General features: G+C 38.0%; 1 protein-coding gene across 3 annotated transcripts in view; it reads right to left on the reverse strand.

Moving 5' to 3' along the window:
* Nucleotides 1-27,245, reverse strand: part of CUL3 (cullin 3) — a 110,736-nt gene that overhangs the window by 74,317 nt on the left and 9,174 nt on the right. The window contains exons 1-2 of one of the 3 annotated variants that reach the window (XM_066344948.1): nucleotides 10,667-10,792; nucleotides 9,368-9,494 (exon numbers count right to left, since the gene is read on the reverse strand). The exons of 1 other annotated variant lie outside the window; for it this stretch is intronic. In XM_066344948.1, the coding sequence (XP_066201045.1) occupies nucleotides 9,368-9,415 (48 nt within the window). In that variant the 5' untranslated portion in view covers nucleotides 9,416-9,494; nucleotides 10,667-10,792. Of the gene's footprint in view, nucleotides 1-9,367; nucleotides 9,495-10,666; nucleotides 10,865-27,245 lie in introns of those variants that run through there. One more of the 3 variants, XM_066344945.1, reaches the window with a different exon arrangement.

Consider the following 27,245-nt stretch of genomic DNA (forward strand, 5'->3'; position numbering starts at 1 on the left):
TTTTGGGATTACTGTATCCACAGTCAAGTAACTCTTCCACATCTTACTTAAGGGTCTGTACACCTAGCTCAGAGCCTTCCTCTTCTTTTGGACTACTTTCATCACACTAAGCAACTCCAATATCCCTGTCATGGGTTCACAGTTTCTTCCAGAAACTTTAAGTGAAAGAAAAGGATGAGTAAAAATGGCAGAACAAAAGGTAAGTAGCTATAAAGCACTGAAAACAGCACTCCTTTACTCCATCTTCTAAACCTTTACTCCATCTTCTCCAGGCTCTCTTCCAAGATTAAAAAGGAATGGCTCATACCACCCATAGAGTAAAAGCCAAACCCCCTACAATGTCTGCCAAAACTCTGCCCAAGTAACTCATTCTTATTTCCTACAACTGCACTTCAAGTGCAGATGCAAGTGCGATTTTCAACCTTTTTCATCTCACTGCACACACAAACTAAAATTCGGCAGCACACCAAAAAAATACATTACTTTTTGCCAACCTGAAAAATATAGGTACAATTTTGACTGGCTTACAAAAACAATAATAGTAATTACCTACCTTCTGTGCTCCTAAGTGACTTTTTAAAAAATCAGATGCCAGATTTTAAGTAAGGATTTCTGGTACCAAGAACTAACCAATCAGGTGCAACCTTATTATGCGATTAAAAGGATGCAACTCTATTACATGACCTATTTATGGTTCAAGAAAGGGCATTCGCACTGGATGGCTATTACTGTGTTGGCTGCTGTCATTTTTTCATTAGACAATCTAACGAAAAAGGAGTCAAGGCCCCTGACTAGTCAGGTTTGCATGTTTTAAAAATTCCTGGAGCACACTGGTTGAAAATCACTGATTTACACTGATCCTCCTGACCAAGGCTCATACCTATCTGCCTTTTTTACTTATGCCATTTCCCTACTGAGACTTTGCTTGGCCTTTATTCCCATAGCACGTCGTCAATAATCCCTTAAAGCTCATCAAGAGTGATCTCTTCTTTCTCCCTTGCCCTGCATTCCTCAGGCACGATTACCCTTCAAATCCAATTGCCTTACTAAAGTTGGGAGCTTCCTGCTGCAAGCATGGTATCATAATTGTTTTTTGGTGCCTGAAACCAGAAGAGTATCTTGGGCCTCTGAACCTATCTTTGCTAGTGAAAATCTTATTTTTGATCGTTTATACCAACATCCTTCATAATTCACTGCAATCATATTTTGCACATAAATGGCATTAAAAAATCTCTTTATAGTCATTCACATTGCCTCAAAAGGAAGGAAAAGCATTTCATTATAAAAACTGAGTCTAGGCCCTGGCTGGTTGGCTCAGTGGTAGAGCGTCGGCCCGGCATGTGTATGTCCTGGGTTCCATTCTCAGTGAGGGCCCACAGGAGAAGCGCCCATCTGCTTCTCCACCTTTCCTCGTCTCCTTTCTATCTCTCTCTCTCTTCCCCTCCCACAGCCAAGGCTCCACTGGAGCAAAGTTGGCCCAGGTGCTGAAGATGGTTCCATGGCCTCCGCCTCAGGCGCTAGACTGGCTCCGGCCATGATGGAGTAACACCCCAGATGGGCATGCCTGGTGGATCCTGGTCGGGCACATGCAGGAGTCTGTCTCTCTGCCTCCTTGCTTCTCACTTCAGGGGGAAAAAAAAAAAAAAAAAAAAAAGGCTGAGTTTGGCCTGACTGGTGGTGGCACAGTGGATAGAGTATCGACCTGAATGCTAAGGTGCCAGGTTTGAAACCCCGAGGTCACCAGCTTGAATATGGGCTCACTGGCTCGGCTGGAGCCCCCTGGTCAAAGCACATCTGAGAAAGCAATCAATTAACAACTAAAGTGCCATAACATGAATTGATGCTTCCTATCTCTCTCTGTCTCTCTGTCTCTCTCTCTCAAAAGAAAAAAGCAAAAGGAAAAAAGCTGAGTCTGCTTGACTGGCCTAAAAAATAGTCTAAAGCTTAACATAAAATTATCAACTTAATTTCCATATACAATTAGTACAGTCACCTAGACTCGGCTTTTATAAACATTTTAATTTACCTACACATAAACATAATATCTAAAGCTCTCCTCTAAAACTGAGGAGAATAATTCAGGTATGTAAGTCCAAATGAGTTCTGCAAAGGCAGGAGTCTTGTAGACTAGTGCAAATGCTTAGCAGACCAGATCCTGGCACATAGTAGGTTCTCAATAGGCAGTTTTCTTAATGAACAAAAAGTGAGCAGCATGAAGCTCCTCTTATTTTGCCTTTCTCCCATTCAATCCAAGTAAGATATTATTTGAAGAATAAGATATGTGAATAGAAAGATTTTGAAAGCCACTTAAATGTTTTTAGCAATGAGAAGCTGTTTTTAGTGGAGTTAAAGTCAACATCTTTTTTGTTCAGCTACTTTTCTAAGAGGAAAACAAATCCTCAAAGTATTAGTCCTTATAAACTCATTTCTGAGGCTGCCATATTATTAAATTACTACTGTATAGTAATATTATTACTATGTATAGAGAATGGGAAATGAAGCATAAAGCATATTTAAGAAACCTGTTAAATACCATAAAATTGAGATAAAATTCTTGACATGGTAAAACAAAAGAAAGTTTTCCCCGACTTTAAGAAACAATGGACAGTGGTAGAGTGTCAGCCTGGCATGTGGAAGTCCCAGGTTCGGCTCTAGATCAGGGCACACAGGTGAAGTGCCCATCTGCTTCTCCACCCCTTCCCACTCACTTCTCTTTCTCTCCCTCTCTCTTTCCTTTCCTTTCCTCCTGCAGCCAAAGCTCAATTAGAGCAAGCTGGCCCCAGGCACTGAGGATAGCTCCATGGCCTCCATCTCAGGCACTAAAAAATGGCTCCAGTTGCAATGAAGCAAGGGCCCAGATGGGCAGAACATCACCCCCTAGTGGGCTTGCCAGGTGGATCCAGTGGGGTACATGCGGAAGTCTGTCTCTGCCTCCCCTCCTCTCACTAAAATAAAAAAAATAAAAATAACAAAAATGTAAATATTTTTATTCTCAATATGTATTATGGCATAGGAATGAAGAATGGTAAGTAAACTGTAAAAACTATGATTCTCCTAAGTCTTAATAACCCAAAATTGTCAAAATATATAATCATCATATAATTTTAAGGTCCATTCAGGCTAAGAAAATCAATCCCAATCTCATTTTATAAACTAATAATCTGAAGTTCAGAAAAGTCTAGTAGATAATTTGTTCAAGACTGTTGGTGGCAGAACTAGCCCTGAAGTCCAGCTCTTCCTACTTCCTACCAAGTACTTTTCCACTGCAGCTGCTCTAAGTTATTTATTACTAAACATGGAGTGCTCACAGTGGGTAAAGGAAGAAAAGGCAAGTCCTAGGTTAATGTACTGTGATCTTAGAGACCGTCAAGTCTGAGCCCCAAAGAGGAATCTTCTGAGATAATCCCCCCCAACACCAAAACATGGTAAATATATTAAAATTCTGTCCAATATACCTCAATAAAACAGATTTATATACCTAAATAAATTTGCAGAAAAAAATCTAAAAAGATAACCCAACCCTTAGCTAAATCTACTCACAGGTAACAGAACTGATTATCCCTATTTCTGAATTGTCCTTTATCATTAGACACACACACACACTCACAGAGAAAAACCACAACTCAGATAAGTGTTGAAATTAAGTTATTTTATAATTTAAAGTAAGCACTGAATTTTTTTAGCCAGAGACAAAGAAAGGGACTGATAGGGACAGACAGAAAGGAAAGGAGAGAGATGAGAAGCATCAATTCTTTATTGCAGCACCTTAGTTGTTCATTGCTTTCTCATATGTGTCTTGATGGGGGGGTTGGGGCTACAGCTGAGCCAGCAATCTTGGGCTTCAAGCCAGCGACCCAACACTCAAGCTGGTGAGTGCTCAAGCGGGATTAGCCCGCACTCAAGCTGATAACCTCTGGGTTTCGAACCTGGGTCCTCTGCGTCCCAGGCCGGATGCTCTATCCCAGCGCCACCGCCTGGTCAGGCAGCACTGCATCTTGGAAGTACCACTAACACTCTAGCCATTTTTTAATCTCTACCACAATCCTCAAATTACCTGAAATGTTAGAATTCATCAGAGTTCAATCTGGATCCCCCATTTCTTTTCTGTGAGCTTGACCACTTCCAGGGCTTTAAGTATCATCTGTATGCTCATAATCCCCAAATTTACACTTCCAGCCCAAACTTTTCAGAACTAGATTACCACACCCAATTGTACTGGCACCTTTAAAATATCCTACCCAAATGGCTTTTTTTTAAAACCCCATATCTATTAAAATAATAAGCTGAATTACTGATTTGTCTAAGAGTCCAAAACCTAGAAACCATCTTGGATTCTTCCCTCTTCTTCATTCTTGATAATCAGTCTGCCCACAACAATCTTTCTACTTCTGAAACATATCTCAAAACTGAAAACTTTTCTCTAGCCCCACTGTCACTACAGTAGTGCAAATCTCCACTATCACTCACTTGAAGCTATTGAATTACTCTTCTGTTCCCCTCACTTCAACTCTTGAGTCCTCCAACTTCTAAGCTATCTAACTAATTATTTACCACAGAGACCAGAGTAGTGTCTAAAACACTGCCTTTTTTATAACGCTTGGATGACTCCCTACTGCACATATAACTAAGTATGAACCCTTATATCTGGGGGTCAAGACCAGCCATAGCTGGCTTCTGTTTCCCTCTCCAAACTCATCTTGTCCCACTCCTCCTCCTCGCGGCCAATTCTTAATCTCCCATTCACAACAGGTTGTTTTGGTCTTATTTTTTTAATTTCTCTAGTCCAGAAATGAGTTAAGCATGGCCTGCTGTGTTTTTAAAATGAAGTTTCCTTGGGATACTGCCCCGCCACTCATTATGTGTGGCCTATCGCTGCTACTGGGCTACAATAGGAGTTACGGAGCCTTGACAAAGAACACACGGCTCAAAAAGCCAAAAATCCTGACTACTGGTCCTTCACAGGAAACGAGAAGTTTCACCGGCATTCCCTCTGCCTGGGATGCTCTTCAGTCCACACATCCCATGATCACCTTTTTTCTTTATATAGTGAATACAGACATTCAAATTTATCTCAGTTCTTTTTCTGAAAATAAAAAGTTCGTTTAACCATTTAATAGTTTCCAATTTTTAGGAAATAATATCCAATTAAACCAAGTTTCACTGTACCACTTATAAAGAGATTAAAGCATTCTTAAATTTTTTTGTCTGTTTTGTTGGGGTGGGAGGCAATTTCTAATAACAGGGCTTTGAAACGACCAAGGATTTTAAAATGGCTTGAAGCTCATCAACTTGCACTACTCTTTTTTAAAAATTAAATTCATTGGGGCAACACTGGTTCACAAAACTCATACAAGTTTCAAATGTACAGCTCAACAAACACCTGCACACGGCCGGCATCATGCACCCACCGCCCCAAGTGAAGTCTCCTTCATCCGTATTATTCAAGTCCCAGTTTAAACATCATCCCTTCCTCAAAGAGCTCTTCCTTGGTCTATGTACTTGCCCTCACCATTTTTCTGTGCTACTGCATCCTGTTTTCTTCATTACATTTTGTAACTAAAAGTTTGTTTATCCATTCCGTAAGCGCTGGGGTCAGATGCATTCTATTTACCAACATATTTCTTACACCTCAGTCAGAGCCTGGCCAATAGTAACTACCTTTGAATGTTGAATTCTGTCGTAAGTCTTACAAGAATACATTTGAGGCTTTGTCAAAATAAGCTATTATTTAAAAATTCTTAAAACTGAAAGGTGGCAGAACATTTTCCTTCCAATATAACCATGCTTTTAAAGTTTATTTAGAAAAATATGTTTTTAAAATAATCCCTGTGAATTCTGAACTGTTTTCATATTTACTAAAATAAGACAAGATTTTTCTCATGGCAAGTCATATACAGGCCATATCATACCATCATTTTGCTTTGCAGTTTTGAGAAATTCACTGGATTCCTTTGGGTCTCAGTTTCCTCAGAGGAAACCTTCTTCTAGAGATAGAAAGAAAATTCTACTAAGAAAGGGAAATTAGCATTTAAGATTTCCTACACCTGCTTCAATTTTGGGAACTCATTTCCAAAGTCAATAGTCAGACACTCTCATCCCAAAGAAGTATTCGCACTTTCATATGCCCTCTGGTGGTCTGTACCACTCGGCTTTACTGGAAGTGTTTATTCCTCAAAATGTTCACTGTTTTCATCTCCAAATTAGGGCACCAATAAAATATAATGAACCAGCCTTATTCTACTGATTCACATAAAAATTGTATTTCCTTTCAGTTCTCCAATGTGAAAAGACAGGTTGAGGCTATCTATGCCATAACCCTAAAAGATTCAAGTCAGTAGAACCTTTAAGCAAAGGTTCACTGCTTTAAAAAAATGTATACATACACATATATGTGAATATATATGTATGTTAGGCAGTTCAGCTCACTGCTAAAATCATAGTGAACAAAACAGTTGATGAACAGACCATGTAGCAATGCTTCCCACACACAGGGGCTCTCTGCGGTGACATGAGACAGCTAGCCTGGCACCGCCGAACTCGAGCCATTCCTACCTCTCCAGTCAGAGGTGGAGTGAGGAGACTGCCCACGCTCGTTTCATGCAAACTACACTTATGTGTTCTTTATCAGAACCATTCCTAAAAGTCCCATTTAGTAGAACAAGCATGAAATTTCCTACATCAGGGGACAAATATTCTGGACTACTGCACGATGGCCCTGTCTGTCAGTTAATAGACTTCTTTAGGCAGTGTCTCCATACAGGAGTATGTATAATTACATTTTTCATAAAGTAAGAGTAAAAATCAAGTAAGATAAATGAAAACACAAAAAAATCACAGATACTAGCAGAATTTCAAAAACTTAATTCAAATGAAATGAAGAATTACATATGATTAAATTGGTACATTTCCTAGTCAGAAATTGACAGTTTAAGCTGGTCAAATGAGCGTCTGTGAAAGAAAAAAATTAAAAGACATTTGTGGATGCTAGTGATACACCATTAATGCCTGTATAAAAGAAAGAAAAACTTAGTATATACATATTTAATCTTTTAGCACATTCATCTTGAATACATGTTCTTTGGAATATACTGGGGAATTGACTATATTTTTAAATGACAGTTAACCTAGATAGAGGACCACTTTAAGCAACTGAAAATATGCTAAAGCTCTCCCAGTTACTATGGGAGTTATTGATTAACATGACTTCAATTTCTACCTAACCATGATGCACAGTCCAGAACTCAATCACTTCAACACTGACCTCACTCTCTGGCCTCCTCCCCTCGCCTCACTTTGGATGACCCTGTCCTCAACCACAGCACAGTGACTACAGATGTTTTTTCTGCGTCTGTGCCCAACTTACATAGCACAGCTTAATAAAAAATAAAATCACACATTCAGGCCATTTCCAAATGAGCCATCTTTTCCCTCACTTGGCAATTCCTTAGTATATTCTCCACAAAGGCTAACCCAACCTCTTCACCTCATTTTCAGGCTCAGTTATTAGATTCATTAATAGTTTTAGAACTAAAGAATCTCAGAGATATTACTGCCAATTCCTTCATTTTAATTACACAAACTAAGACTTTGAATGTAAAGGACTACAGCTTTACAAACACTGAGCCAGTAAACTTGAAGCCCCTCCTGCCCCCGGTAGGCTAGCATAGCTTTGCATCTTGAGTCACTCACTACGTATGCCTCAGGAGCCAATCGGCAGAGAAGTCAAGGCATTAGCCTGAAGCCACACCGAATGTTTCATCTGGGCTGCTTCCTATGCATCTGGGCAAGTCATTAGTTCTCTGTGCCTCAGTTCCTTCACTTATGAAACAGAAATAACAGTATCTCGCTTATTGTGACATTACCTAAGCTAATACTAGTAAAAAGCATTAGAACTGGAGCTGCAAATAGTAATGAAGAGTCAGTTGTGATTGTTACCATCATTCCGTACAGAACTCCGGCAGATGAGAACATGCCGCTCTTCTAACTTACTTCCTCATTGTTCCCAACTCACTCCACATCCAAGGTATCTCAGTTGCTGCAATCTTCTCTCCCTTCACAGGTTTTAAGCTAAATTTGTCCACTCTATTTTTTCTTCTTTCTTTTGATGCCAAACTTCTTAAATGAGTCTTCTTTCTTTTCCCATATCTATTTAACCAGTTTGCTTTTGAAGATTCATCCCTTAGCTCTGGGATTTTCGGTCTCTGAACTCTAATGCTTATTCTTCAATGTATGCAAACAACTGCCAAATCTTGATCTTCAGTGTTGAGCTCCTGCCCAAGCTCTAAACCTGTGTATCTTCAAACACATTTCTACCTGAGCATCTTATTACGATATCACACTCAATTTTCCTCAAATGTAAAATAATTGCTAAGGTGTCTTCCAACTACAAAAAAATTCCAATACAATCTAAAACAAAATTAGTCATTTCCTGTACTCATTCCCAATCAGTCTTCCACTGTTCACAATATTTCTATTGGGGGCACCATCATTCCCCTAGTAACCAAATTCTATCTAGTCTTAATTTAGAATTTCTGACATCATTCATTCTTTTCCAGCCTATGCTTTCCTCAGATCTTTCTAAGTTTTCTCTTGTCTAGAAAACAGCCTTCCAACTCTACAAGTCTGTCACTTCCATCTTAATCTCCCTAAACTGCCATCACACCATCACCTACTTACAAACAACAAATAACCTCACTGTTAAGTCCAAATCCCGAACTTGGTCTTCAATTTCTTCCCAAACCATTTTTGCAACACTATAATCTAATTCTTATAAATTATTATGCACCTCAATCAAAATCCGCTTATCACCTACGTGTACATTTCTGTATAATCATGTGATATATGCAATCCCTGGAATGCTTTCCGCATTATTCACCTATATCCTAAATTTGTTCTGATTAAGTTCAATTTGAACCTTTCTCATGAAGTTTTACAGCCTAGCCTAACTTATTTACTTAATTATATGATGTCTCACTGTTATCTATCTGTGTATCATCTCTCACAGCAGAGTAAAAACAAATCTAGGAAGGGATAGTATCACATCTCTGTATGCCCCGTGTTTTCCTAGAAAGTTGTGCATGGTAGGCACTTAACAAAAACCTGTTGAATTGCATGAAGAACACAATCACCTGCTTTATGAGATAGTAGCTACGGCTCATATAATCCCACTTAAGAGAAAGAACTTGCCAAGAAATAGACATAAAAAGTAACTATTCTGTAACCACTAAAGTATAATAATGATTCATGCAAGAATCATCAATGGATGCTAAAACCATCACATGAAAGTTTCTTGGGGAACAGGATATTTATACAGTCTCAAAATATATCTGAACAAATTACTTATGAATTACAAAGGGAAAAAAGGTACCTTTACAGTGGAGAAATCTGGCGGACACCAACTGATCAAAGTTAACATCACCAATAATGGGATAAACTGACATCATGTGCCTCCTGATGTGATGCACTGAGGACACAACATCACTTATGTATTATTCCTGCCAAAAATGCACAACCTGAAACTAGTCATGAGGAAACAATCAGACAAACCAAAAAACTGAGGGACAGTCTACAAAACAACTGACCTATACTCTTCAAAAAGGTCAATGTGTTGAAAGACAAAGAAAGGCTGAGGAATTGTGTGTGTGATCCTGGATTGGATCCTGGATCAGAAAACAAACTGCTATAAAGGACATCACTACTACACAGAACAAGGGTGAATTCATATGTGGACTGTATTACATAACAGTATTATATTAATGTTAAACTGCCTGATTTTCAACATTGTTCTTTGGTTAAGTAGAATTTCCTTGTTCTTAGGAGAAACATTCCCAAGTATTTGAGGGTAAATATATCTAAAACTTATTCTCTAATTGTTCAGCAATAACAGTATCAATAATAGTAATAACAAGTGTCAATAAAAAGATTGGCAAAAATGTGGCAAAATGTTAACAATTGGATAATCTACAATAAAAGAGATCACTGTACTGCTGGTTGGTGCAACTTTTCCATTTTTCAAAAATAAAATTTAAAAAGTAAATACCCTAATACCACACAAAAACTCTGAGAAGTTTTTATTTATCTGTGGTATTTAAATTTTATCTGACAATCTTAAAGCAAGACATACTTGCAGTGGAAGAGTTTGCTCTATAAAAACGTGTTCTTAAAAACTAAATACATCTTTTTGGAACCAAAGAACCATTTTGTAATATTAACAGCCCACCACTATTCTTTAAATTCATATTTCTATAGTAAAACTCAGTTAAAATTAATAAAGTCAACATTAAATGGTGAAAAGTCTTAGATAATATGTCTTAAACAATGTAGTTTTAATATTTTCAACTATACAGAGAAACTAGAAAAAGCTAATATTAAGCATTTAAAAAAATGGTCTATAATTAACATATTAATAATAAACATTTGTAAATTACTAAAGTTTGCTTCCTTAGAGAATATTTGTCATAGATCTCAAATTTTATCTTTTAATTATCAATAATTCTGATTTAGCTGATTATAAGTTTTGAGGAAGGTTTTGTAATACAGTCATTAATTAGTATTTCTATAGGCTTCCTGGAGCCTTTAAAAATAATACTTCTAGTTGAAGTAAAATATGATATAAAGGATTTTCTAATTTCAATATAATTAGCAACAGTCCTTTAAAGTTGGATACCTTATTTATGAGATGTTCGGTAACAACTTCTCTTAGTCCAGTGTAGAGCTTTTCTCCATGTTTATGCAAAACCATTGTATATGCATTTCTATAGAGCTCCTCAAAACTAAGACCACTGTTATTCTTACGCTGGATTTCTTGAATTGCATTTTTCAGAAGGTCCCAAATGCTGTTTACATATTTTTCATCCATGGTCATCTGTAATATCCAAGAGAGAAAAAGAGACAAAAACAAAACAAAAAAAAAAAACCAATGGTTGAAAATTTGTCTGTATTTGTCCATTTAGTAAATATTTTATTATATGACTATTATAATAAAACTCTATGACTTAAAAGGATATTAACAATCTGTTTTAACAGAAAAAATACATTTTCAAAGTTTTAAAGTTGATAAACAATTTTTTAAAAATTCTTTTAAGACATCCCTCCCTTTTTATTTTCAGCAGAACCCTCCACTTGAAATAAAATCATAGCCTGACCTGTGGTGGCGCAGTGGATAAAGCATGAACCTGGAACGCTGAGGCAGCAGGTTCAAAACCCTGGGCTTGCCTGGTCAAGGTACATTTGGGAGTTGATGCTTCCTGCTCCTCCCCCCTTCTCTTTCTCTCCCCTTTCTCTAAAATGAGTAAATAAAAATGTTTAAAAACAAAATTTTAAATAAAATCATAATCCTTGATGTTAATACTTGCTTTAGCCGTAAGTGTAAGACGTCTTGCCCCTAAGTTTATTTAGTACAACACAAGCTCAGAGATTTCCTCTCCTGAAGATTTATAGAGCTCCTTAGCAAATTAAAGACTGGGAGAAGACCTGCAATCAAAAACAAAACAAACAAAAACAAAACAAAACAAAAAACCCGCCACATTTTCTCTGTTTAACCTACCAACCTACCATTCTCTCATCTTCCTCCTTTCCCAGATTAGACTCCACGGTCCATCATGTGTAGCTACCTTTTAAACATTTTTAAGTCACTTGCCCTCTCTTCCTCCCTCCAAAGTACATGCCATTCTAAGCCTCAACTGCCTACTTACACTTCACCTGCACCCAAGTGGTAGAAAGCAAATGAAGAATTAACACATACATCTATACTCAATTTATCTCAGTTTAAATTCATGACCACTAATCACAAATGGGGCCTTCGTACAATCCTACAATCCTACTTTTCTATCTACTGACCCAACTCTCCTAGATTTTACACTATCTCCTTCATCCTCACACTAAGATAATGACTTACTTTCTGTTCCACCGAGGAAACAAGGAACAACCTGAAAAGAAGCTGCACAAACTCACCATATCCACTAACCTACTGGTTGCATACCAATATAATCTGCTAGTTGTGCCCCAAACGCCAAATTCTTATACTCAAACGATAGCACAGGGACCCAAAACAAAGGTAAATTCTAGGAATCTGTTAGAAATGGATTATTTCAGACTGCAACACAGACCCACAAAACCATAACCTGCATTTTAACAAGAACCCTAGGTGATAAAATACACGGGATGAAGTTTAACAAGTACTGCTCTAGTTCTATCACAACAGACCTATTCAAAGACCCGTTTAGCAACTTTACTTTCTAGCATCATCAAACTTTTTCCTCTCTGCTACATAATTTTCATCTGCATTCAAAATAACCAGTTTCCCATCTATAAACAGATAACTCCTCACAACTCCACATATTTCTCAAGCGCCACCTAACTTCTTTCTTCACCACTAACACAACATTGCAGGGCAGGGGAGGAGGAGAACTCTATGTTGACTGTCACCAGGTCCTATTTTTCCCATTACATCTTAAAGCCCCTCTAGTAAGGCTTCTACCTCTACCATTTCACTGAGACTACTCCTGAGGTCACCAGTGACTTCCACATTGCTAAATTTAATGATGAAAGTCTCAGTTCTTATCTTACTTGACCTACCTGGCAGCAGTTGAAAGAACTGTTCATTCCTACTTGAAATAGACTCCTCACTTGCCTTCCAAGCACTACAATCTCTCGGTTTGCCTTCTATCCAGTGGCCCCTATTCTTCAGTCCGCTTACCGTATTTTTTACTCATCACAACCTCCAACCTTACAGCTCACTTTCTGAACCTTTTGTTTACCCACACTGCTTTAAAAAGGCAAAGCTGACATCATCTATTCTCATGACTTTAACCTCAAAATGCATATATCCTATTTGATTGGCCCTCTCCCTTAATCTCAGAGCTATATATTCAGTTTCCTATTCTACTTGAATGTTTGATATCAAGTTTAAAACAGAAACCCTAGTCTTCTCCCCTAAGTCGCTTCTCATGCAGTCTTCACCAACCGAGAAAATGTCCAATCCATTTGCTAATGCCAAAGAGCTTGTAACCCTTTTTACACCCTTACCTCCTTTATAATTCAACAGGAATTTCTGTTGCCTCTACCCTCAAAATGTACCCAGAATCTAAGACATAATCACCACTGGCACTGCTACTAGCCCTGTCCAAACCATCATCTCTCAAATACTGTTACGGCCTCTGAACTAGTCTGTTCCTGCTCTTGGCCTATTATTACAAAGCAACCAGACTGACCTTCTGAAAACATAAACCAAATCATGTCACTCATCTCTTCACAACCCTCAAGTGACTTCTCATTTTGCTTGGAACTGAAGTCGAAGTCCTTAGACTAGCCTACAAAAACCTTATTCCACCTGATAATCTTGGACTTTAGCTAGTCCTCCTTGCTCACTCTGCTCCAGTCACACCAGCTTCCTTGCTTTGGAATACGCCAATCAAGCTTGCTTTAAGATATTTCTATCTGCTACTGTCTCTGAAAGGTTCTTATCCCAAATAGCTGCACGGTTTATTCACTCGTCAACCTCAAAACTCTGCTCAACCGTCACCTTAAAATGAAGCTTTACCTGCACACTCTTTTTAAAATAGCAATGCCTCTTACTAGAGACCCTCAAATTCCAACCCCACATTCCTTATTTCTTTTCTTGGCATCCCTCCATCCCAGCCAAATATCAGCTCCATGAAGGCAGGAATATTTTTCACTGGTGAATCTCTCAGCCACTAAAATCATACCTGGCATATAACAGGCACTTATACTTGTTGACTGAATGCTTTCCTGTTAATTCATAGCAAAGGAGTTCTTTTTATGCTCTGTATCTTACAAGTTCTGCATTCATTTCTGGTCTGAACTGGACAGAAATCACTAAGTTAGGAGAATTCACTCCTAACAGAGCAAGAAAAAAACCTTTGGAAGTGAAGGATACGCTTACTGTATAGACTGTAGTGACGGTTTCACAGGACTCACCTCCAAACTCATCAAGTTGCATACATTAAATATGTACATTTTTTTGTATGCCAATCATGCAACCTCCATAAAGTGGTTCAAAAAACCTTTCTCCAAGCCATGTCTAGTGGGTATGAATGTGAAAGAGAAAAAAGTAAGTAGGCAAAATACAGTGTATCCGTAAAGTCATGGTACACTTTTGACCGACCAGTCACAGGAAAGCATCAAAAGATGATAAGAAATGTGAAATGTGCACCAAATAAAAGGAAAACCCTCCCAGTTTCTGTAGGATGATGTGGCAGCATATGCACATGTGCAGATGATGACATAACACCATGTATACAGCGGAGCAGCCCACGGCCATGCCAGTCGAGATGTGGTCGAGACAAAGGCAAGTTCAGTGTGTTCTGTGGCTCGCTAAATTTGAATCTGTGACCAAAGTGCAAAGTGAATATCAGCGCGTTTATAACAAAGCGCCACCACATAGGAATAACATTACTCGGTGGGATAAGCAGTTGAAGGAAACTGGCAGTTTGGTGGAGAAACCCCGTTCTGGTAGGCCATCAGTCAGTGACGAGTCTGTAGAGGCTATAGGGGATAGCCACCTAAGGAGCCCTAAAAAATCTGTGTGTGAGCCCACATTGAACTGCACTAAATAGGTATGAAACTGGGAGAGTTTTTCTTTTATTTGGTGCAGATTTCACATTTCTATCGTCTTTTGTTGCTTTCCTGTGACCGGTCAAAAGTGCACCATGACTTTACGGACATACTGTAGGTTCTTTCAGTCACCCTAGAAATAAAATATCAGCTGAACTATCAATCAAGAGGATTCTTAAGGCAGAGGATTCAAATTGAGTCTTATTATTCTAATCTTTTTCTGTAGCACTTAAAAAATATATATCAGGTCTACCGGAAAGTTCTGTCCGTTTCTATCACAAGTTCGACACATAAGCACGTTTATTTGGCGCATGTGTGTCTCTCTATTTTTATCACTTAATGTATACATACTGACATAGCAAATTAACTAAAACAAAGTTGATTCACGTTAGTCTTATGTGTGAAGCGATAGTGTACCCATGGCTACTGATAAAGTTCATATATGCCACTGTAATTTTTACGAATTTCAACAAGGAAGAAATGCTACAGAAGCATGTAGAAATTTATTAAAGTGTTTGGTGAAGGTACAGTTTCTGATAGGACATGCAAAAGATAGTTCGAAAAATTCGAAACAGGTGAATTCGACCTTTCTGATAAGCCACGTTCTGGGTGACCATCTTTGATCAATGACGATATTGTTAAGACTATGTTGGAGTAAGATCCTTTTCTGACAACATCGGAGATCGCAGAAAGGCTTAATTCAGCTCAGCAAACCATTTCGGACCATATTCTGAAGATAGGATTGGTGTGGAAATATTCAAGATGGGTGTCACATGAATTAAGTCGGAAGAATTTGGATGATCGAGTCGTCATATGCACATCTCTGCTTGCTCGGAACAAAATCGAGCCCTTCTTGAACCGGATGATAACTGGGGATGAAAAGTGGATTACCTACGAAAACATCGTAAGGAAAAGGGCATATTGTGAACCCAGAAAACCTAGCCCTTCCACCTCTAAAACAAATTTGACTCTGAATAAGAGAATATTGTGTATATGGTAGGGCATTCGAGGACCAATACATTATGAGCTTTTAAAACCGAACTAAAAGCTCAATTCGGAGAAGTATTGTCAGCAACTGGATAATTTAAAGACAGCAGTCCAAGAAAAGAGGCCAGCAATGTTCAATAGGAAGAACATCATACTGCATCATGATAATGTCAGGCCACATGCTGCTTTGGAGACTCGTCAAAAAATTGCAGAACTAGGCTGGGAAATTCTGTCACATCCACCATATTCCCCGGACTTAGCACCCTCTGACTAGCACTTGTTTTTTTTTGTTTTGTTTTGTTTTTTTTCATTTTTCTGAAGCTGGAAACGGGGAGAGACAGTCAGACAGACTCCCGCATGCGCCCGACCGGGATCCACCCGGCACGCCCACCAGGGGGCGTCGCTCTGCCCACCAGGGGGCGATGCTCTGCCCATCCTGGGCGTCGCCATATTGCGACCAGAGCCACTCTAGCGCCTGGGGCAGAGGCCAAGGAGCCATCCCCAGCGCCCGGGCCATCTTTGCTCCAATGGAGCCTTGGCTGCGGGAGGGGAAGAGAGAGACAGAGAGGAAGGTGCGGCGGAGGGGTGGAGAAGCAAATGGGCGCTTCTCCTGTGTGCCCTGGCCGGGAATCGAACCCGGGTCCTCTGCACGCTAGGCCGACGCTCTACCGCTGAGCCAACCGGCCAGGGCTAGCACTTGTTTTTGTCCTTACAAAATTTTTTGAAGGGCAAAAAATTCAAAAATGAAGAAGATATCAAACAAGCACTGGTTCAATTTTTCGCATCAAAAGATAAAACATTTTTCAAAAATGGGATATACAAATTGCCCTCATGCTGGCAAGAAATCATTAGTAATAATGGAAATTATATTATTTAATAAAGTTTATTGACAGTAAAAATTTATATTTTGTTTTAGTCCAAAAACGGACAGAACTTTCCGGTAGACCGTATATATTATAAATAAGATGTAACTATTTATAACTTTTCACAAATAAATGATACAAGCCCATGTGATAATAATGGCCTCAACACTCTATGTATGATAGTCTCCTTTATCCACAATTTTGCCTTCTGTGGTTCCAGTTACCCAGTCAACCGTGGCCTGAAAACAATAAATACAAAATTCCAGAAATAAACAATTCTTAATTTTAAGTTACACGCCTTTTGAATAGCATGATGAAATCTTGCACCATCCTGCCCTGTCCATCCCAGCATGCGAATCATCCCTTTTCCACCATGTCCACACTCTATGTTTCTTGCCCATCGGTCACTTGGCAGCTATCTTGGTTATCAGATAGCTGTCTCACAGTGCTTGTGTACAAGTAACCCTTATTTTATTTAATACTGGCCCCAAAGTGCAAGAGCAGTGATGCTGGCAGTCTGGATATGCCAAAGAGAAGCTATAAAGTGCTTCCTTCAAGTGAAAATGTTCAAGTTCTCAACTTAATAACAAAAAAATATTTGTATGTTGAGGTGGTGAAGATGTATAGTAAAAATGATTCTTCTGTCCTTGACATTGTCAGAAAGGAAAAATAAATTTGTGCTAGTTAAGCAAAAGTTATAGCCAGGTGCATGATAAGTGCTTAGTTAAATGGGAAAGGCATTCAATTTGTGGGCGGGAGGCATAAATAAAAAACGTGTTCTGAATGACAGCAAGAAAGCACTGAGCCTGTATGAAGACTTGAGCAAGGGTTAGTTTAGCAAGGGATCCCCTTAAACAATAGACTGCAATCACATAACTTTTCTTATATAACATTGTTATACCTGTTCTATTATTGTTGCTTGATACTACCGCAATTTCAGGCATGCACTGAGGATACTGGAATTTTTCCCATGTATAAGGGGGACTACTATATGTGCAATGTAGCCTTAGTCTGCTGGCAGCATATGCAGAGGTTATAACAAAGCAGCCTAAGACACCATCCCTTAATGATAAATAACACACACCTAAAGCAGAATATTCAGAATAATTACAGAATAATTTTTTGAAGGGCAAAAAATTCAAAAATGAAGAAGATATCAAACAAGCACTGGTTCAATTTTTCGCATCAAAAGATAAAACTTTTTAAAAGAAAGAACATTTAAAACACATCAAAAGAAAGAACAATGTATGTAAACTATAAACTCCAGAAATAACTATACTGCCAAGTTTAGCAAAACTTCAAATGATCTTTTCAAGTTCTATAACATGAAAGCTAGAAAATGTACCAAAAATAGAAATTACTAAATTTTATATTAGAAACTAAAGAATTTTTAAAATAGAAACCAAGAGGCTTCAAATATTATACAAGTACTCTCACATTATAATACTTTCTCACATAAATAAAAGTGGTTTTATAATCCAAGACTGTATTATATTAGTCTTTTCCTCTGCATTCATGCTTTATAAAGCAGAGTTGGAAGGATCACAGTGTTTCTTCTGGTGATTGCTCAGGTACAAATACTTTTAAGCAAAGGAAAAGCAGGCAGAGATAAAATGATTTACCCAAATCACAAAACCAGACTCAGAACTCATTCACCCCCATAGCTAGTCCATACTACTGGACTCGCCTCACACTCTTTTGTACCACTGACATGGTCAAGTAGTATCACAGTGCCAGTCACTGATTATCTTGGTAAACACAGTATGGTACATTAGTAGAGAAAACAGGTTTTGCTTTCTGAATGGCCTGGATTTGTGACATGGCTGTTTTAACTCAAAGCCATGTCGCCTTGGACTAATTATTTAATTTCTCTAAGCTTTTATTTCCTCACATGTAAAGTGGGTTTAATATCAGTATCTATATTGAAGGACTATTATGAAGATTGATCAAGAATACCAATAATAAATTTAGCCCAGCCCAAGACACAGCATAATTCCTCATGTTGACTAACAAAACTGCTCAATGATAGAATCTCTTAAATTCTCACCTATGGGCATCAAACTCAGAAAAAAATAAAGTTTTTCAAGCTTAGCAAATAAATAGATATAAGTTAAAATAAAAGTACCTTAAGAGTATAACTATGCTAAATAAATGCAAGCTAGTATAATGTGGCCTTCTTTCAGAAATAGTATTCCTCTACTTCATGTCTCCTGTGCATCCAGTGCATTTAAATCATTTTAATCCTGAGAGTTCTTTCCTGGCTCTTTTTGCTCTGCACTGTGTCCCGATGCCTTTTAAGTCATGGTTACAACTACTACACAAACATCTTCGGTTCTATAATTTACAAGACTAGATTGGCAAGGAATTCTGGACCCTCCTAACACTGTATACCAGGGGTCCCCAAACTTTTTACACAGGGGGCCAGTTCACTGTCCCTCAGACTGTTGGAGGGCTGCCAATACAGTGCTCCTCTCATTGACCACCAATGAAAGAAGTGCCCCTTCCCTTCCAGAAGTGCGGGGGGGGGGGGGGGGGGAGATAAACGGCCTCAGGGGGCCGCATGCGGCCAGGCTGTAGTTTGGGGACACCTGCTGTATACAAAACTTTGCAAATATGTGCATATACTTCTTTTCTGGGTGGTGGATTCTAGTTTAGATTTCCCAAGAAGTCTGACCCACATCTCAAAGAAGATAAATTACTGGTGTATATGTTAAGTGCTCCCAAATCTATATTCCCAGCCCAGGTGTTCCTCTTAAAGCCTACAACTACTTTATTCAACAGTCTGCTGGACACCTCCAATCAAATGCTCCAAAGATTAAACTTAGCATGTCCAAAATCCATGGTAAACTCACTCTCCACCCACCCAAATCATCCTCCTGGAATCTAAGAGTCAGCAGTACCAATACAACCACCTAGCTATAACAAGATAGAAGCATACCTTTTTCTTTTTTCCTCTCTCTCAACCCCTTCTCATCCATTTTCAAGTGCTACTAACTACAGGCCAAATATGCCCCATTCTTTCATTCTGAATACTATTGCTTTAAAACTTTCTCGATCACTACAAGAGCCTTACAACCACCATGAACTCATGAACTCTAACATCTTCTTGGAATCATTCTTCCTCAAAATTACCATTAAAATAAGCATGTGAGCATCATGCCCCTGGCCAAACCCATCTTTCATTAATGACAGGGCTGTGGCCTACGTACTTTAAAAGGGATCATAACACTTTAAGATCTAGCCCATGCCTACTTTATCTTCATTTTTCACTTACCACTACCTATTTTGCATTTATTCCCTGTCATTAAACCAATGGTAAATCTGGACCCCTGTCACTGCTCCCCACTCTCCCAGGTCTTCTTTAAGCCCCCTCTTCAGCTGCTTCTTCATCTGATTCTTCGCGTAGCCTCTGAACACCGCTCAGGTGTCCGTTCTCCAGGGATCCTTTTCTGACCTCAAGCAAAGCTAATGACTCCTGTTCAGCTGTTTCATAATACTCGGGTTATATGCATCACTACATGCCCATACTTCTTCATAATATGTTTGTGCATCTTTTTTACTAGACTATGAGATACTTAAGGGATGGTACATTTTCTTCAATGTCACTTAGAAGGCCATTAAAAAATGTCTGATGAATAAAATTGTTTTACATATGTTACACCAATGCAATTTTGAAAACATGAACATTTGAATTACTAAGCACAGTAACATGGAAGAATATTTTAATGTGCTTAGCAATAGCAAAGAACAATTTTTAAATAATAAAAAGTCTTTTTCAAATAGAGTACAACGTGCAAACAACAAACTCAAATTTCAGGTATTAAATGTTTTCAAATTTTCCATCCACCTAACTAAATACCTCACATGACTGCAAAATCATGAATTTTATTAATAAATTTTAATTGGAAGGAAACTAGTGAGAGGAAAAGGTCATTAAGGTGAAGATCCATATGCTACAATCTTTCCCAAAATTAAACAAGTCCAAAAACAATACGACAAAGGAAATTAGCTTCAAGTACAAATTCCTACATTACGTGCTTTCGTCTTGGCCTCAAGTGAACGTGTCAACAACAGTTGCAAAATGATCATGTAATAATAAACTTTAATTTCTCACTCACCCATCCTTAATGCAGAACACAACATTAGCTGTCACAAATTTTAAAGGCCCTAGTTTTAAGTACATAAAAAAAAAATTATAATGTTCTTATTTTAACTATTCTAAATTATGAGAGTGGGCTTTTAATTCCATTTGATAAAAGTGATTACCTCTGTTGCAATAACTGCAAATATACTCAGCAAGGGATTTGGTAACAATATTTCAATAAAACAGTAAAATGATAAAATGAAATGCACACACACATATATACACAAATATATAATATTTGCTAATTGTTAGGTATATTCAGTATCTATCCCCAGAGAAGCTCAAGTTACAAAGTGATCAGCATTAAAAGTAAATTTACTCTGCAGGAAAAGAGGCAAAAAGTTTTTTAAATGAAAGACAACCAAGTAGTATTGTTAAGGTTTAGTAACACTTTTAAAAATCACATCGAGACATTAATTTTTTAAAGTGAACTTCCCTTTACCTTTCGCCAATCCAGTATTAAAATTTCCTCCTTAGAAAGTAGCAACAGCAGGCCCTGGCCGGGTGGCTTATTGGATTCAGCAATGAGCCAGACAGAGGTCACGGGTTTGATCTCCAGTCCCGGCAGGTATGAGAGGCAATCATAGTTTCAAACAAGTGAAACAAGAAGTTGATGCCTCTCTCTGCCTCCCCTCCGCCCTCCCTTTCTCCCTCCCACCTCCCATCAGTGGGGAAAAAAGAAGTGCCAATAATAAAAATAAGGCTGTCTTTCACAAACATCTCTAGTTTTACATCAACATTACTTCAAATGATACAAACACATAACCTTCAAAACATCTGAATTTGAAAGGATGTAATTCTATCATATACTTACACATCTTGAAGGTCGAATAATTACTAAGAATAGGAGAGAACTACTGCATGAGCCAATTAAAACTAAAATGAAGAGAACTGTATCCTTCACATTCACTATATACAAAGGACAAGAAGTCTTTAGTCCCCTGCAAATAATTTTCTACAAGAAATTTAGAACACGGAGGGTGGGGGAAAAGGGTGAGAATTTGAAATTCCAAGCAATTTAGAATGACATTGCTGAAAAAAATAAACAAGGAAAAATGCTTGATCTTAATTTTATGCTTCAGCCTCAAAAAATGTTGCTTTGGTACAAATATCTGAGGAATGGCAGTGTTCTAGTCAAACACAACTATGCCATAAATTATGAAAAGAAGTTCTCTCCCAGACTGTAAGCAACTCAGAGTAATATAAAGTCTCTCTTCCTTTCTTTTATTTTCTTTTATAATCCACAGCACAATGCTTAGACAACATTCAAAAATATGATTTAAATGCAATCCAGTTATTGTTAATGATGATGAATGTTATTTGATGACAGATAACTACATAATAATTCATGACATCTGCTACAATCCTATTTATCCATCAGTTAATCTTCAAGCAACCTCAACCAGCAAGAATATAATCAAAGATCCAAACTTTGAGGAAAACAGCCCAATGGGAAGCATTCAGACTTTGGACAAGTTAGTTAACTTTCCAAACTTTCCTCATCTGCTTGTGGAGGGAGAAATGGGAAAGATGATGTATTGTGTGGCAATTAAGTAACTTTGTGAAAGCATTTGGCACACAGCACTTGTCTAATAATTTCTTTTTTACTACACTGAAAAGACATATAGTTCTAAAGACATAAATCTGAATGTAACGTTAAGACTACTGATGTCTGCTTAACTGCTTCTCTTTAGTTTCAGTGGAGACCTGATAGGAGAGGGACTGAGCTGCCAAAACTAATAAAGTGATGTCAAAGAAAGAGAGAAAAAGATGATCAATTAAAAAAGCACAGTAGCTGGCCCTGGCCGGTTGGCTCAGCGGTAGAGCATCGGCCTGGCGTGCGGGGGACCCGGGTTCGATCCCCGGCCAGGGCACATGGGAGAGGCGCCCATTTGCTTCGCCACCACCACCCCTCCTTCCTCTCTGTCTCTCTCTTCCCCTCCCGCAGCCAGGGCTCCATTGGAGCAAAGATGGCCCGGGCGCTGGGGATGGCTCCTTGGCCTCTGCCCCAGGCGCTAGAGTGGCTCTGGTCATGGCAGAGCGAAGCCCCGGAGGGGCAGAGCATCGCCCCCTGGTGGGAAGAGCATCGCTCCTGGTGGGCGTGCCAGGTGGATCCCAGTCGGGTGCATGCGGGAGTCTGTCTGACTGTCTCTCCCCGTTTCCAGCTTCAGAAAAATAAAAATAAAAAAAAGTAAAAAAATAAAAAAAAAAGCACAGTAGCTTGGGACGATTGGAATCTGATCTACCCTCAGTTGGCCCTCAATATCATTAAATTATAGAACAGTGACATGATGAGAAAGCTAAATCATCAACAGAAGGTTCAATTATAATCTGCATTTCAGATCTCAGCATGAGTAAGCTGTTCAAAAATCAATTTGAGAATCTGAAACAATTTTTTTTCAAAAACACAAGTCAAGCTTCCAGATTAGCCTATTAGCATCCATTTAAATAATGACTGACTTAATATTTCAAACAATACAGTATTATTTCAACTGTGTCTCTGTGAATTACTTATACATTTGTGAAAAAATGTATATGTAACATTTCAGTCTGATGAAGACGACAAAAAGATACAACCTTAAGTATTCTCTCAGTGAAGCAAGGAATTTGTCACTATCCTATATTGGTGTTAAAGAGATGTTACTTGCCACCCTGAAACACATTTTATCCAGAATACACAGTACATTCACCTTGACTGAAATTCTTCAAACATTATAATTAGAAATCCTCCCTATTCAATTAGTTATATCTGTATGATCAACACCTTAAAATAATAAAAACATGCCCTGGCCGTATAGCTCAGCTGGTTGGAGCATCATCCTGAAGCACAGAGGGTGCCAGTTCAATCCCCAGTCAGAGCACATACAAAAAGAGATCAACACTCCTGTCCCTCTCTCTCTGTCCCTTCCTCTCTTGCTAAAAATCAATCAATAAAAATTTTTTTAAAAGAAATAAAAACATTTGCTGTATCTCTCAATATACTATCAAACACCAAACACTATTAAGGATCCTGTATATAAAATTACTCTTTAAACACTCATCTGGAAAACAGAAATAACAGAAAAACAGACTCATATTTGGGATGAAATTTTTAAAAAGCAGTAGTTAATATTACAGGGAGAAATACATCTGAACGTATGTTTGACTTCCATATTTCTATCCTATAGTCTAAAATTATTGATTTTAATCAAAATTGACAATCCTGTCTTCTCTTTAGCTGAAGTCACTAAGTCTTTTTTTTTATGGGTAAACCAGTTTTTCTAAAACTATGATGTGTAAAAAACTCTATAAACTGTAAGGCAATTAACAAATTAGTTTACACTAGAATCAACTACACACAATCCAAAGGAAGAGATAAAAACACATTAAATAGTATAAATTGTCAGTTAGCTTTGTCTTTTATTTTTATGTGTTTGTATTTTTCTGAAGCTGGAAACGGGGAGAGACAGACTCCCGCATGCGCCCGACCAGGATCCACCCGGCACGCCCACCAGGGGGAGATGCTCTGCCCCTCTAGGGCGTCGCTCTGTTGCGACCAGAGCCACTCTAGCGCCTGGGGCAGTGGCCAAGGAGCCATCCCCAGAGCCCAGGCCATCTTTACTCCAATGGAGCCTAGGCTGCGGGAGGGGAAGAGAGAGACAGAGAGGAAGGAGAGGGGGAGGGGTGGAGAAGCAGATGGGTGCTTCTCCTGTGCGCCCTGGCTGGGAATCGAACCCGGGACTTCTGCACTCCAGGTCGACGCTCTACCACTGAGCCAACTGGCCAGGGCTTAGCTTTGTCTTTTAAATGAATGAACCTAACTGTAACCAAATCTGCTCAAAATTTCTCTAAAACTACCAACTCACACAGAAAGATGTAGAAGACAGCTCACTTTCTCACTGCTTCCTCATAGGATTTAACCATCACCACTAAAACATACCATTCCTATTTTCAAAGAAATTCTAAGGCTGAAAAGAGGTGACTTTTGCAACATCACAGAAAACATTTTAAGCCACAGACCACACTAGCATTCAGTTCCTAGACTTATGTGTAAATATGATACCTTTATAAAAATATTTAGAGTTAGAATAATCCCCAATTAAAATCTCTTCATTTTACGAATGAGGAAACTGTGGCTAAGAGCCTTCTTCAAGATCACAGGCTCGTTAGAGCAATGAAGGAGTCCAAGTACCCTAAGTTAGCTGAACCTTACAGTCATATCAACTCAAAATGCCTGGGTGCTCAAAACATTAAAAAATTATTTTATAATTGAATAGGCTAATATTAACACTCCATCTCTATAGCCAAATGCTTATTTCAGTTTGGTCTAGAGAAAAAAAGCTTTCAACTGCATATCAGGGTTCTAAAGTCAAGGTTCTTCTATAAATTAAAGTCCTCTCTATTTGTTTCCTCATCTAGTAAATAAGATTTGAACAAATTCTTTCTTAAGTCCCTTATTGTTTTTAAAAATTAAAATACAAATAGCAAATAAGTCACTTGTTTATTTGGCTAGTGATGGGGTTCATCCAAAAAATACACCACTTTCGTGTCTTATTTGCATATACCATGAGGAAAAGTGAAACATTTTAAAATGTCTGAATTTTGTCCTTCAAAATTCATTTCACTGTTTAAACTTCTTAGTATAGTCTCAAAGACAAAAAAGTTAAAGATTATATTAAAGTATTTACATATATCAGTAACTTCAATGAATCACTTTCTTCTAACATACTTAACAAGATAAAGTTCTATTAACTGAAAAAAGGAAGTGAACAAATGTGTGCTAATCAGCCTTATAATTTAAAAAGGAACGTCTTGACTCATAAATATGACAATTAATATGTCTTTCTTCTAGGTTATGATTTTGACTAAATAGACACTAAGGCCCCTTTAAGCAATGTATATACTCAAATTTTACTGAATATATACTTTGATTAAAAGTTCTTGTAACATTTACTCTTATGAGTGGTGCCTGTACCTTGAATTGAGTGAGGCTTAAGTCTGAAAAAAAAAAAAAGTTCCTTCCAAGGCTCAGAACTTAATTTTGATTTCTTTTCATAGACAGTAAGTACTACATTATATAAACTTCAAGGCATCCTGGATCCATCCCTGGCTAATAATTTAAATGGAAAGCTTAGAATTTTCCAATATATTCCTATTAAGAAACTAAATATTTCAAAGCCCTGGCCAAGTAGCTCACTCAGTTGGGTGGAGCGTCAACCTAATACACCAAGGTTGTGGGTTCGATCCCCAGTCAGGGCACATACAAGAATCAACCAACGAATGCATAAATAAGTGGAACAACAAAGTGATGTTTCTCTCTTTCTCCCTCTAGTAAATCAATAAATTTTTTTTTCTTTTTTTTTGGTGGCAGAGACAGAGAGAGGGACAGATAGAGACAGAAAGACAGGAAGGGAGAGAGATGAGAAACATCAATTCTTCATTGCAGCTTTTTGTTGTTCATTGATTGATCTCTCATATGTGCCTTGGGGTGGGGGGGACTACAGCAGATCGAGTGACCCCTTGCTCAAACCAGATGAGCCTGCGCTCAAGCTGGCAACCTCGGGGTCTTGAACCTAGGTCCTCCACATCCCAGTTCGATGCTCTATCCACTGCGCCACCACCTGGTCAGGCTAAATCAATAAATTTTTTTAAAAAACATAAATGTTTCAGAATCTAGCAAATTCTTAACAGAATATAATTAGTCAATATGGTGCAATGGAAACAACACAAATTTTTGAGTTAGACATGCCTGGGATCTGAATTCCAGCTCTGCCCTTCCATAGACATAAATGTTTTTCACTAGGTCTCCAAACCCCAGATAGGTTTAAACCAGGACCAATATCATCTAAAGATTGTTGTGATTTGAAATAATTAGTTCAAAGTACCTAAAACAGAACCTAACACAAGGTAAAGCATTCAACAAGTCATAGTTACTAATATTATAAACTTCTCATATTGGAAAGGAAAAAGGAAATCTTTCATGACTACTTTCAAGAGGACAGGGCAAACAAGAGGCTAAATGTTGCTGGTGAAGGGCTGCTTTAGATAGGAATGACTTACAATCACTGTGAAAGTATTCCTCTCAGCAAAATGGCTTGCTTTTAGAGAAAAGTATCTCTAAAGAATGTTGTATTTTCTTAAAGATATCCCTTTAAAGTCTTTACTCTTTGATTAGAAGTAGGTCTTTCTCATTTAAAGAACAAATTTGGGTCCATTCCTTTCTCAATGATTACAAGTACTAAATGAAGTCAAATTAAGAAGTTCTACTCAATCACATTTTCAACTTTAAAAGTAATGCTTTCCTGTAGTAAAAGCTCTGGATTAGGAGTTAAGGCAGTGTCAAACTTTTTGAAGTTGGGGCGCATTTAAAATCCTATAAATAATTGTAGGCACACTATATACAAATTTCTGAGAAATATGTTATAATAATGAAGTCAAATATTAAAGAAAAAAATATAAAGTCCAAGCGTGCTTTTATGGTAATTAAACAAAATAAATACAACAAAATTAAATTTATTCTGACATTAAAAAACATTTTTATGTTATGCTTTTTAGAATTTGTAAAAAAGGGGTTAAAAATAAAAAACGACAAAAGTTATATATATATATATAAAAATACATTCTTAGTAAGATTTAGTAAATTTGGCAGGTCTGAGCAAAATGTGTTAAATTTTTTCATTCTTGTGTTTATGAGAAAC

The sequence above is a fragment of the Saccopteryx leptura genome, chromosome 7, assembly GCF_036850995.1.
Source record: "Saccopteryx leptura isolate mSacLep1 chromosome 7, mSacLep1_pri_phased_curated, whole genome shotgun sequence".
In the NCBI taxonomy this organism is placed as follows: Eukaryota; Metazoa; Chordata; class Mammalia; order Chiroptera; family Emballonuridae; genus Saccopteryx; species Saccopteryx leptura.